Source organism: Oncorhynchus mykiss, chromosome 20 (assembly GCF_013265735.2).
Source record: "Oncorhynchus mykiss isolate Arlee chromosome 20, USDA_OmykA_1.1, whole genome shotgun sequence".
Lineage (NCBI taxonomy): Eukaryota > Metazoa > Chordata > Actinopteri > Salmoniformes > Salmonidae > Oncorhynchus > Oncorhynchus mykiss.
Window position 1 is genome coordinate 43558154 of NC_048584.1, and position 13834 is coordinate 43571987.

General features: G+C 48.1%; 1 protein-coding gene across 15 annotated transcripts in view; it reads right to left on the reverse strand.

Annotated features, from left to right (window-relative positions):
* Positions 1-253: 253 nt before the first annotated feature.
* Positions 254-13834, reverse strand: part of LOC110499507 (nucleolar and coiled-body phosphoprotein 1) — a 28083-nt gene continuing 14502 nt past the window's right edge. For 6 of the 15 annotated variants that reach the window (XM_036956393.1, XM_036956400.1, XM_036956399.1 and 3 more), the window contains 6 exons: positions 13363-13722; positions 11498-12679; positions 8637-8900; positions 7089-7225; positions 5883-5963; positions 254-2172 (listed from right to left, as the gene is read on the reverse strand). In XM_036956393.1, coding sequence (XP_036812288.1) covers positions 2014-2172; positions 5883-5963; positions 7089-7225; positions 8637-8900; positions 11498-12679; positions 13363-13722 — 2183 coding nt within the window. In that variant the 3' untranslated portion in view covers positions 254-2013. The remainder of the gene's footprint in view (positions 2173-5882; positions 5964-7088; positions 7226-8636; positions 8901-11497; positions 12680-13362; positions 13723-13834) is intronic. The other 9 variants (XM_036956392.1, XM_036956394.1, XM_036956401.1 and 6 more) reach the window with 9 other exon arrangements.

Sequence of the window (13834 nt, forward strand, 5' to 3'; positions counted from 1 at the left end):
ATAGAACAGAGGCAGAGAACAGAACAGAGAATATAGAACAGAACAGAGAATATAGAACAGAGGCAGAGAACAGAACAGAGGCAGAGAACAGAGAATATAGAACAGAGGCAGAGAACAGAACAGAGAACAGAACAGAGAATATAGAACAGAACAGAACAGAGAATATAGAACAGAACAGAGAATATAGAACAGAGGCAGAGAACAGAACAGAGGCAGAGAACAGAACAGAACAGAACAGAGGCAACTCTCAGGGTTATGTTGGTTGTATTTTTAAACAAACCTTTAATTTAATTTCATTGAGCTCCAAAGAGTTGCTCAACTTCACAAGTCAAAAGGAAATGACTGCTAAATGTGCAGGGAGGAAGGAAATTGGGACACAAACGTATTTTATTCCAATAATAAACAAGACTCAATAAGAAAGGGGTTACATTCGAGTAGAAACAGGAAATTTAAATTCATAAAATTATAACCTCGAGGTTAGCTGTTCCGGCTGTCAATCAAGCTGCTGGGCCAAGAGAAGTACCTCAGCTGCCAATGATGAACCACCTACCAGACCGACAGGGGGCAGTCTACCAGACCGACAGGGGGCAGTCTACCAGACCGACAGGGGGCAGTCTACCAGACCGACAGGGGGCAGTCTACCAGACCGACAGGGGGCAGTCTACCAGACCGACAGGGGGCAGTCTACCAGACCGACAGGGGGCAGTCTACCAGACCGACAGGGGGCAGTCTACCAGACCGACAGGGGGCAGTCTACCAGACCGACAGGGGGCAGTCTCACATCAGCAGAAATTAACCCCAGGATGACGCCCGAAATGGCACCCTATTCCCTACATAGTGCACTACTTTAGACCAGAGCCCTATGGAACCCTATTCCCTATATAGTGCACTACTTTAGACCCGAGCCCTATAGTGCACTACTTTAGACCAGAGCCCTATAGAAACCTATTCCCTATATAGTGCACTACTTTAGACCAGAGCCCTATGGAACCCTATTCCCTATATAGTGCACCATTTCAGATACACCCAGATCCTGTTCAGTAGAGGGGGGGGGGGGGGGATGTTTTATAACTGAGTGAAAAAGGTACTGCATGGACTTGTACAACAAGTGTGTTCTCCTGTTTCCAAACGTTTTGTATACTGAACATGACCCAGGGAGTTCCTTCAACACTATAGAGCTCGTAATAACAGTTGGATGATCTCCGGCTTACAACAAGTGAAATACGTACATAAAACCTTCATATCTAAACCGTGATGGGTCTCCGTGAGACTGCAGAGGATGTTAAAGGACGGACAAGTTCCAGACCGTTCACATGGCAGTGGTTTAACACTTATCCAGGTGTTGTGAGATCTGGTAGGGGACGGCATCATTCAAAAGGCCTTGTCTGCATTAAAAATCAAGTAACCCTCCTCCTCCAAACCGCGATAAAACAACAAGAACAGAGCATTTCAAAATGTTGATACTGAGGAGACACTGGACAGAAGGGGGAAGATACCGCGCTGACGATACTACAACAAGCAACAGATTAATGGCTGAGAGAAAAAGCAAAAAAAAAAAAAAATTGAGAACCGTTTACACTTTTAAATGGATATTTAACAGAATTGGTGGCTTACTACCGCCACCCGGTGGCTATATGTTGTAAATGCAGCTTAAGGACATTAACCCTTTAGTAATCTGTACAACGTTTAAAGCACAGAGACAGACCACTCCCCCTGCAGCCTTGACCCATGAGACAGCATCCTAAATAGCACACTACTACCTATGTAGTGCACTGCTCTAGACCAGATCAACAGCCCTACAAAGCAAATAAGGTGCCCTTTCAGGACCACTTGTGTCGTCTTCTACCCCATAAAAAAGCCGTTAAAAAAAGGATTAACAGACTTATGAACTAAAATCACTAGGTAGCCAGCTGTCAGTGTGGCCGTCTTGTCAACACAGCTGTAGGTAGTTCAGTTGATGTTTCGGCTCAATCAGGTCGGAGGGGGGTGATGATGATGATGATGACTAGTTTCTCAGTCGCTGTCGAACCTGATGGAGTTGACGGACTGGGAGATGGCTCCTCCGCGGTAGCTTCCCCTCTTCTTCTTGGTCTTCTCGTGACGGAAGGACTTTCCCTTGGTGAAGCGGAGCACGTCATTGGCCCTCTGGCCCCAGTCTCCATCCGACCCGCGCTGAGGTGAACAGAGAGAGACAAGAGTCAAAACACGAAGAGCACCATGATGACATGATCACATCCCTGGATCAACACAATACCCATGATGACATGATCACATCCCTGGATCAATACAATACCCATAATGACATGATCACATCCCTGGATCAATACAATACCCATAATGACATGATCACATCCCTGGATCAATACAATACCCATGATGACATGATCACATCCCTGGATCAATACAATACCCATAATGACATGATCACATCCCTGGATCAATACAATACCCATGATGACATGATCACATCCCTGGATCAATACAATACCCATAATGACATGATCACATCCCTGGATCAATACAATACCCATAATGACATGATCACATCCCTGGATCAATACAATACCCATGATGACATGATCACATCCCTGGATCAATACAATACCCATAATGACATGATCACATCCCTGGATCAATACAATACCCATAATGACATGATCACATCCCTGGATCAATACAATACCCATAATGACATGATCACATCCCTGGATCAATACAATACCCATAATGACATGATCACATCCCTGGATCAATACAATACCCATAATGACATGATCACATCCCTGGATCAATACAATACCGACAATTTATATTGGAGCTCTTTTACTAAGGATGACATTGCAGTACCTCTAAATATCCTATGTAAAATGCTAATTCTCTAACTATCAGTAAGGCTGAGTGGGCAGGGAAATGCTAATTCTCTAACTATCAGTAAGGCTGAGTGGGCAGGGAAATGCTAATTCTCTAACTATCAGTAAGGCTGAGTGGGCAGGGAAATGCTAATTCTCTAAATATCAGTAAGGCTGAGCGGGCAGGGAAATGCTAATTCTCTAACTATCAGTAAGGCTGAGCGGGCAGGGAAATGCTAATTCTCTAACTATCAGTAAGGCTGAGTGGGCAGGGAAATGCTAATTCTCTAACTATCAGTAAGGCTGAGCGGGCAGGGAAATGCTAATTCTCTAACTATCAGTAAGGCTGAGCGGGCAGGGAAATGCTAATTCTCTAACTATCAGTAAGGCTGAGCGGGCAGGGAAATGCTAATTCTCTAACTATCAGTAAGGCTGAGCGGGCAGGGAAATGCTAATTCTCTAACTATCAGTAAGGCTGAGCGGGCAGGGAAATGCTAATTCTCTAACTATCAGTAAGGCTGAGCGGGCAGGGAAATGCTAATTCTCTAACTATCAGTAAGGCTGAGCGGGCAGGGAAATGCTAATTCTCTAACTATCAGAAAGGCTGAGTGGGCAGGGAAATGCTAATTCTCTAACTATCAGTAAGGCTGAGTGGGCAGGGAAATGCTAATTCTCTAACTATCAGTAAGGCTGAGCGGGCAGGGAAATGCTAATTCTCTAACTATCAGTAAGGCTGAGCGGGCAGGGAAATGCTAATTCTCTAACTATCAGTAAGGCTGAGTGGGCGGGGAAATGCTAATTCTCTAACTATCAGTAAGGCTGAGTGGGCGGGGAAATGCTAATTCTCTAACTATCAGTAAGGCTGAGTGGGCGGGGAAATGCTAATTCTCTAACTATCAGTAAGGCTGAGTGGGCAGGGAAATGCTAATTCTCTAACTATCAGTAAGGCTGAGCGGGCAGGGAAATGCTAATTCTCTAACTATCAGTAAGGCTGAGTGGGCAGGGAAATGCTAATTCTCTAACTATCAGAAAGGCTGAGTGGGCGGGGAAATGCTAATTCTCTAACTATCAGAAAGGCTGAGTGGGCAGGGAAATGCTAATTCTCTAACTATCAGTAAGGCTGAGTGGGCAGGGAAATGCTAATTCTCTAACTATCAGAAAGGCTGAGTGGGCAGGGAAATGCTAATTCTCTAACTATCAGTAAGGCTGAGTGGGCAGGGAAATGCTAATTCTCTAACTATCAGTAAGGCTGAGTGGGCAGGGAAATGCTAATTCTCTAACTATCAGTAAGGCTGAGTGGGCAGGGAAATGCTAATTCTCTAACTATCAGTAAGGCTGAGTGGGCAGGGAAATGCTAATTCTCTAACTATCAGTAAGGCTGAGTGGGCAGGGAAATGCTAATTCTCTAACAGTAAGGCTGAGTGGGCAGGGAAATGCTAATTCTCTAACTATCAGAAAGGCTGAGTGGGCAGGGAAATGCTAATTCTTTAACTATCAGTAAGGCTGAGTGGGCAGGGAAATGCTAATTCTCTAACTATCAGTAAGGCTGAGTGGGCAGGGAAATGCTAATTCTCTATCAGTAAGGCTGAGTGGGCAGGGAAATGCTAATTCTCTAACTATCAGTAAGGCTGAGTGGGCAGGGAAATGCTAATTCTCTATCAGTAAGGCTGAGTGGGCAGGGAAATGCTAATTCTCTATCAGTAAGGCTGAGTGGGCAGGGAAATGCTAATTCTCTATCAGTAAGGCTGAGTGGGCAGGGAAATGCTAATTCTCTAACAGTAAGGCTGAGTGGGCAGGGAAATGCTAATTCTCTAACAGTAAGGCTGAGTGGGCAGGGAAATGCTAATTCTCTATCAGTAAGGCTGAGTGGGCAGGGAAATGCTAATTCTCTAACAGTAAGGCTGAGTGGGCAGGGAAATGCTAATTCTCTAACTATCAGTAAGGCTGAGTGGGCAGAGAGACAAATATTCATAAGTGTGCCCTTTGACTGACAGGTCTTCTGACCGACTCCCAGAACTGTGTGTCCGGTGGGACATCCTCGCGTAAAGATCGAGCAACACAAATATACTTTCTAGCCCTGAAACGACAGAGATGTGACATGTTGTTTCAGCCATTCAGTGATCCTCTGCATTAACATCCAACTTTAGAGCAGCTCCATCTAGCCCATCGTTCAAACAACCAAGATGGCGACAGTTAAATAAAACTAACCCACAAGGCATCCCGACTGGAGCAGTGGTCTAAGACACTGCATCACAGTGTTAGCTGATTCTGGGTTCTATAGTCCAGGCTCCGTTTCAGCCGGCCGCGACCGGGAGACCCATGGGACGGCGCACTGGCGACTGTTGGCGGGCCGGGCACATGGTCACCGGGTGTATGGTGTGTTTCCTCTGACACCTTGGTGCGTCTGGCTTTCCGGGTTAAGCGGGCGTTGTGTCAAGAAGCAGTGCGGCTTGGTGTGGGTCGTGTTTCGGGGGACGCACGGCTCTCGACCTTCGCCTCTCCAGAGTCTGTACGGGAGTTGCAGCGATGGGACAAGACTAACTACCAATTGGATATCACAAAAAAAAAAAATGTGATATCCAATTTTTTTAAACTAACCGCTTCTCATCTTGTATTATATTGAGATTTCTCCAGTACAGGTGTGGCTCTGATCCACATACCTGACCGCACACAACGTAAACAGAAACAGATGGTTAACTCTCTAGGTTTCACCGCTTGGCAGAGCTGTAATGGGCGTTCGGATGAGGGGCTTAGCACACAGAGCAGCAACGTGTTACAACATCCTGTACAAGAGAATAGCCTTACAAATTACAACTGAATCAAGTGAGTGCTGGATTCATGTAGACACGCCAGAGGGGCGTGGACACGCCAGAGGGGCGTGGACACGCCAGAGGGGCGTGGACACGGCAGAGGGGCGTGGACACGGCAGAGGGGCGTGGACACGGCAGAGGGGCGTGGACACGGCAGAGGGGCGTGGACACGGCAGAGGGGCGTGGACACGGCAGAGGGACAGAGGAGTGTAGATAAACTCACCTTGGCATCGAAGGAGTTGTCGGCCAGACGGTTGTCCACTTCAATTTCCTCCTCTACTATTCTACGGAAAGGTACATTGATCTTTAGAGGAGGGACACACAGACGGTGAGACAGATGGTCACAGAGAGAATGAGGGGTTTAGTTCAGTCCGCATCTGACAACGCCCCACACCGGTTAGTACCACAATGCACCTCTGTTCTACAGCCCAAAGCATTTATTTACAAACACACGTGTGAGTGTGAATATATATTCATTCAGAAATGGGCCCAAACATTGATTCTGCTGGCATGGTAGTTCTGGCATCAATAGATGTTGTTGGCTATATATATATATATATATAGCTCCATCTCCAACATGTAGCGCTACAGAGCCATCAAGGTCAGGGCCCATTTCTGAATACTGAGACTACGCCATCATAACAAATACATTGAACCAAAAAACCCAGCAGTCAGTCAGCCAGCCAGTCAGCAGCCAAGTCAGTCAAGCAGCCAAGTCAGTCAAGCAGCCAGCCAAGTCAGTCAAGCAGCCAGCCAAGTCAGCAGCCAGCCAAGCCAGCCAGCAGCCAGTCAAGCAGCCAGCCAAGCCAGCCAGCAGCCAGTCAATCAGCCAGCCAAGTCAGCAGCCAGCCAAGCCAGCCAGCAGCCAGTCAAGCAGCCAGCCAAGTCAGCAGCCAGCCAAGCCAGCCAGCAGCCAGCCAAGTCAGCCAGCCAAGTCAGCAGCCAGCCAGCCAAGTCAGCAGCCAGCCAGCCAGCCAAGTCAGCAGCCAGCCAGCCAGCCAAGTCAGCAGCCAGCCAGCCAGCCAAGTCAGCAGCCAGCCAGCCAGCCAAGTCAGCAGCCAGCCAGCCAGCCAAGTCAGCAGCCAGCCAGCCAGCCAAGTCAGCAGCCAGCCAGCCAAGTCAGCAGCCAGCCAGCCAGCCAAGTCAGCAGCCAGCCAGCCAGCCAAGTCAGCAGCCAGCCAGCCAGCCAAGTCAGCAGCCAGCCAGCCAGCCAAGTCAGCAGCCAGCCAGCCAGCCAAGTCAGCAGCCAGCCAGCCAGCCAAGTCAGCAGTCAGCCAGCCAGTCGGCCAGTCAGCCAGTCAGCCAGCCGGCCAGCCAGCCAGCCAGCCAGTCAGCCAGCCGGCCAGCCAGCCAGTCAGCCAGTCAGCCAGCCGTCAGCCAGCCAGCCAATCCAAGCTCTGAACCCCCAGTCAGTGTGACGGGGTCTCACCTTCTTAGAGACTTTGGGGTAAGTCTGTGGTGCTGGTAATACTTTCTGGTTTTTAGGCGTCGTTACTTCCTCCTCCTCCTCCTCCTCCTCCTCCTCCCTCTCAGAAGACGAGTCTTCTCCATCCCCCTTTCTCTTGCCTGGGGAGGGAGAGAAGACGGGGGGGGGGGGGACATTGAGGAAACTGTCCTTGTAAATAATCGACCTTTGATTCTAAAATAATTCAAACCTTAGTGAGGATGACATGAGAAGGAATTCTGAAATGTTAACTGATTTCCCCCATTTAAAAATGAGAACTAAAAAGCCCAGCAGGATTCAACAGCCCAGACAAGACACTGGTGAGCTACTGCGACACAAAAACAAGATCAGTCAATTTTACCCCTCTTGGTTAAATGATTGTAAAATATATTTCCCTTGACCTTGTAAACTGACACTCAACACATTAGACAACTATACTAAAAACTCACAAGACATTGGTAGTAGGGCTGGGACTTCACAATAGGACATCACCATCGTACTTGGGTGCTGATACGATATGTATTGGAGTCTCACAATTCTACAGTTGAAGTCGGAAGTTTACATACAACTTAGCCAAATACATTTAAACTCAGTTTCACAATTCCTGACATGTATTCCTAGTAAAAATGTCCTGTTTTAGGTCAGTTAGGATCACCACTTATTTTAAGAATGTGAAATGTCAGAATAATAGTAGAGAGAATTATTTATTTCAGCATCACAATCCCAGTGGGTCAGAAGTTTACATACACTCAATTAGTATTTGGTAGCATTGCCTTTAACTTTTTATGGCTGCAGGGGCAGTATTGAGTAGCTTGGATGAAAAGGTGCCCATTGTAAACGGCCAGCTCCTCAGTCTGTTGCTAATATATATTAGTATTGGATAGAAAACACTAAAGTCTCCAAAACTGTCAAAATATTGTCTGAGTATAACAGAACTGATATTGCAGGCGAAACCCTGAGGAAAATCAAACCAGGAAGTGGCTTCTATTTTGAAAACTATTGTTGGAAAAATGACTTGTGTCATGCACAAAGTAGATGTCCTAACGGACTTGCCAAAACTATAGTTTGTAATCTAGAAATTTGTGGATTGGTTGAAAAACGGGTTTTAATGACTCCAACCTAAGTGAATGTAAACTTCCGACTTCAACTGTATGTGTACTGGGATTCGATACTGTGATTTTATTGTGTTTCGATGTTTTAAACATTTTGCTCACAATACATCTTCAAGAGAGAAAACAAAGTTTAGTCGTGGAAATTAGTGTTGGAAACAAATTGGCTCCCCATTTTTTTTTTTTTAAATGAACGAAGGAGAAATAAACACGAGATTTGCTGCAGGCTAACTAGGACAAAAACAATATTGCAATGTCAAAACGATACATTAAAAATAATATCCCAGTATGTAACTATCGACCCCCTCATCACTAATTGATAAGTTATATTCTTTAAGAATCAGTGGGTAAATATCAGGAATTGAAATGACCATTGACCAGATTCCCAGGTTCCAGACCGAACCTTCTAGAGTTCAAAGCTCACCGTTAGTGATGGGAGTGGTGACTGCTGCCGGTGCTTTCGCCTCCTCTTCCTCAGAGCTACTGTCCTGGGACGATGACGACTCGGCAGCCTTAGCCGGTGTTGTTGCCTTGGCAGCAGGGGTGGAGGAGGCTTTAGGTGTAGCTGCCTTCTTAGTTGAGGCTGGGGTAGCTGCCTTCTTAGTCGAGGCTGGGGTAGCTGCCTTCTTAGTCGAGGCTGGGGTAGCTGCCTTAGTCGAGGCTGGGGTAGCTGCCTTCTTAGTCGAGGCTGTTGCAAGGTTCAAGGTTCAATTGATGATACGTATACAAATGCAATGAAATGCTTACTAACAAATCAACCTCAAAATATAAAATAGCTATGATAGGCCTACACAGTACAAATATTAAATACATGTAGGACTAAGTCACAGTGAAGAGGCACCATGAGAAAGAGTCTGCCTTCTGAAAGCATCAGCTTCAGTTCAGCCAGCGTCTAGCTGGCATACTCGCTTATAAGACCTTCGCTTGTCCATATCGCCGTAGCCAGTATACACTTCCTCAAAGTAGTCAGAATTAATAAGAACTCAAGAAATCGATCATTAAGTTTGACGTTTTTGAGAAAGGAGTAGTCTCTCGATGACAAACAGTTAAACGAAGAATTCCCTACTGTTGACTAATCAACGACGAAGGGGCGTAGACTAGAGATCTTCACGGAGCCACCTGTCCCCCAAAACCCAATCCGGGACCCGAGCAGATACAGATCCAGAAATCAAAATCCTATCACAAGTCTAAGTCAGATCTGATATGATTATCACGGGTGATGTCAATATGTAATTTCAACTGACTTGAGTAGCACGTGTTGCTTGTTGTAGTTGGCCAATCATATGGTCATCAAATCAGCAATAGGCTAGTCGTAGAGCCTCAAAAGCCTCTGTGTGGCAAAAGTTAGGCTACACAGTACGACCCCTGCTAGAGCGTCACCTCTCTACCTCCACTCCCTCACAGTTTCTCAGCTCCGGTTAATAACCTCTTGAAACTAGGGGGCACTATTTTCATTTTTGGAAAAATAACGTTCCCAAAATAAACAGGCTATTTTGTCAGGACCAGATAATAGAATATGCATATAATTGGCAGATAGGATAGAAAACACTCTAAAGTTTCCAAAACTGTAGAAATATTGTCTGTGAGTATAACAGAACTGATATTGCAGGTGAAAGCCTGAGAAAAATCCAATCAGGAAGGGACACTTAATTAGAAAGCTCTGCGTTCCTATGCGTCCCTATTGAGCAGTGAATGAGATCTCAACCAGATTCCTTTTTCTATGGCTTCCCTAATGTGTTAATTTTGAACGACAACATTGTGTCAGTGGTCAGCTAGAGGCTCCCTCACGGTTTCTCATCTCCGGTTAATAAAGTAGCTTCGACTTTTCTGCGTCCATCTCTCGGATCAGACCGGTCCGACCAGGTCTATACGGAACGGATCTAGCTGTCCTCGGATCGGACTGGTCCGACCAGGTCTATACGGAACGGATCTAGCTGTCCTCGGATCGGACTGGTCCGACCAGGTCTATACGGAACGGATCTAGCTGTCCTCGGATCGGACTGGTCCGACCAGGTCTATACGGAACGGATCTAGCTGTCCTCGGATCGGACTGGTCCGACCAGGTCTATACGGAACGGATCTAGCTGTCCTCGGATCGGACTGGTCCGACCAGGTCTATACGGAACGGATCTAGCTGTCCTCGGATCGGACTGGTCCGACCAGGTCTATACGGAACGGATCTAGCTGTCCTCGGATCGGACTGGTCCGACCAGGTCTATACGGAACGGATCTAGCTGTCCTCGGATCGGACTGGTCCGACCAGGTCTATACGGAACGGATCTAGCTGTCCTCGGATCGGACTGGTCCGACCAGGTCTATACAGAAAGGATCTAGCAGTCCTCGGATCGGACTGGTCCGACCAGGTCTATACGGAACGGATCTAGCTGTCCTCGGATCGGACTGGTCCGACCAGGTCTATACGGAACGGATCTAGCTGTCCTCGGATCGGACTGGTCCGACCAGGTCTATACGGAACGGATCTAGCTGTCCTCGGATCGGACTGGTCCGACCAGGTCTATACGGAACGGATCTAGCTGTCCTCGGATCGGACTGGTCCGACCAGGTCTATACGGAACGGATCTAGCTGTCCTCGGATCGGACTGGTCCGACCAGGTCTATACGGAACGGATCTAGCTGTCCTCGGATCGGACTGGTCCGACCAGGTCTATACGGAACGGATCTAGCTGTCCTCGGATCGGACTGGTCCGACCAGGTCTATACGGAACGGATCTAGCTGTCCTCGGATCGGACTGGTCCGACCAGGTCTATACGGAAAGGATCTAGCAGTCCTCGGATCGGACTGGTCCGACCAGGTCTATACGGAACGGATCTAGCTGTCCTCGGATCGGACTGGTCCGACCAGGTCTATACGGAACGGATCTAGCTGTCCTCGGATCGGACTGGTCCGACCAGGTCTATACGGAACGGATCTAGCTGTCCTCGGATCGGACTGGTCCGACCAGGTCTATACGGAACGGATCTAGCTGTCCTCGGGTCTGTCCGACCAGGTCTATACGGAACGGATCTAGCTGTCCTCGGGTCTGTATATCTTTTTTTTTTTATGTATTCATGCATATCAGGTACGGGTGGGGAAAGCCCCAGTTCCACGTTGGAACAACTTTTTGGACCCGTGAATGACTCTAGCGTAGAATTTGGCTACCCACTTCAGCTTGCCTAGATGTCGAGAAACATTTTTAAAAAACACTTGCCGAAGATAAAAACGTCACAAAATGTCATAATATATGAACAAACTGTTTCGAATGGGAAGTATGTAAACTCCTTTACCCTCTTCCTCATCACTAGAGCTGTCATCACTGCTGCTGGACTCTGCAGCTTTGGCTGAAGCAGGAGTCTTGGCTGAAGCAGGAGTCTTGGCTGAAGCAGGAGTCTTGGCTGAAGCAGGAGTCTTGGCTGAAGCAGGAGTCTTGGCTGAAGCAGGAGTCTTGGCTGCGGCTGTAGGTTTGGTGGTCTTCTTGGCTGCAGCGACCTCGTCCTCCGAGCTGTCGCTGTCAGAATCGGAGCTGCTCTCGGCTACGGCCTTGGTTGGGGCTAGTTTGTTCACCACGGGGGTGGCTGGTTTGGAGGCTGGTTTAGAGGCTGGTTTAGAGGCTGGTTTAGTAACAGGGGCCGGGGTAGCCTTCTTAGCTGGAGCCTCATCTTCAGAAGAGTCGGAGTCCGAGCTGCTTTCTGCAGCAGCTGGTTTAACAACTGGGGAGGCTGGTTTGGAAGCTGGTTTAGAGGCTGGTTTAGAAACAGGGGCCGGGGTAGCCTTCTTAGCTGGAGCCTCATCTTCAGAAGAGTCGGAGTCCGAGCTGCTTTCTGCAGCAGCTGGTTTAACAACTGGGGTGGCTGGGTTGGAGGCTGGTTTGGAAGCTGGTTTAGAGGCTGGTTTAGAAACAGGGGCCGGGGTAGCCTTCTTAGCTGGAGCCTCATCTTCAGATGAAGAGTCGGAGTCCGAGCTGCTTTCTGCAGCAGCTGGTTTAACAACTGGGGAGGCTGGTTTGGAGGCTGGTTTGGAAGCTGGTTTAGAGGCTGGTTTAGAAACAGGGGCCGGGGTAGCCTTCTTAGCTGGAGCCTCATCTTCAGAAGAGTCGGAGTCCGAGCTGCTTTCTGCAGCAGCTGGTTTAACAACTGGGGAGGCTGGTTTGGAGGCTGGTTTAGTAACAGGGGCCGGGGTAGCCTTCTTAGCTGGAGCCTCATCTTCAGATGAAGAGTCGGAGTCCGAGCTGCTTTCTGCAGCAGCCTTGGCTGGGACCTTGGGGGTCGCTGCATGTTTCTTGGTAGCTGCAGCAGCCTTGGCTGGGACCTTGGGGGTCGCTGCAGGTTTCTTGGTAGCTGTGGCAGGTTTATTGGTAGCTGCTGCAGGTTTCTTGGTAGCTGTGGCAGGTTTCTTGGTAGCTGTGGCAGGTTTCTTGGTAGCTGTGGCAGGTTTGGCAGGGGCCTCGTCCTCAGAGCTGCTGTCAGAGTCTACAGGACCGAGGGGAACATGTCAGAATCAGTTAGTCCGTAGGTCTGATATTACAATCCCAGACACTTTAATAATATAAAAGCTTCACGGTGTTTCTCTAAATATAGATGACAAAAGAACCAAGAACAGCCAACAAAACCGTGGTTAAAGAACTCAATATTTTACATACAAGGTAAGTGAACTTCCAGCTTAGTTTACCATCTTAAAACAGGGTGAGAATAAAAGCAACATGGATGTCAGGTCTGACAGTTCTCGTGTTTGTGACGTCTATCTAGCCAACTACTAGCCCTGCGCAAGACCGCAGAGAAGCCCTGCGCAAGACCGCAGAGAAGCCCTGCGCAAGACCGCAGAGAAGCCCTGCGCAAGACCGCAGAGAAGCCCTGCGCAAGACCGCAGAGAAGCCCTGCGCAAGACCGCAGAGAAGCCCTGCGCAAGACCGCAGAGAAGCTGGAGATCCAGACGTCGAAAAGGTGAGTATGTTTAGCAACATACTGCATTGTTTAAATCCTGTTGATATTGAAATAAGCCAAGCATGTTCTTCCCCAGCTTGAGTTCCAGATCTTTCTGTGTTGTCTTACCACAACTCATTGGCGTGACAATGACACAGGAGTTAGAGTCTGGAACTCAGTCTTCTCTAGTAGTCAGTTCTAAAAATGACTCAGTCCTATTTCGTCTATTTTACCTGAGCTTGACGAGTCGGCTTTCTTAGCAGGGGCGGCCTTGGCAGGAGTGGCCTTGGCAGGAGTGGCCTTGGCAGGAGTGGCCTTGGCAACAGGCTTCTTAGCTTCTTTCTCATCTTCTGAGCTTGAGTCAGAGGAGGATTCTGCAGCCTTGCCTGGGGTCCCCGTAGGAGTCGCCTTAGCTGGTGCCACTTTCACTGTCACCTCTTCTTCATCCTCTGAGCTCGAGTCCGAGGAAGAATCTTCTGCCGGGGCAGCCTTAGCCGGGGCAGCCTTAGCCGGGGCAGCCTTAGCCGGGGCAGCCTTAGCCGGGGCAGCCTTAGCCGGGGCCTTTTTTGCTTCTTCATCTTCAGAGCTAGAGTCTTAAGAGAGGAACAAGAGAAGAATTTAGACTGATGTTAACTTCAACTTTAAAATAAAACTCCAATGTTATGCAAACTCAGGGCTGTAATAGTCCAAACAGAACGTTTCGCA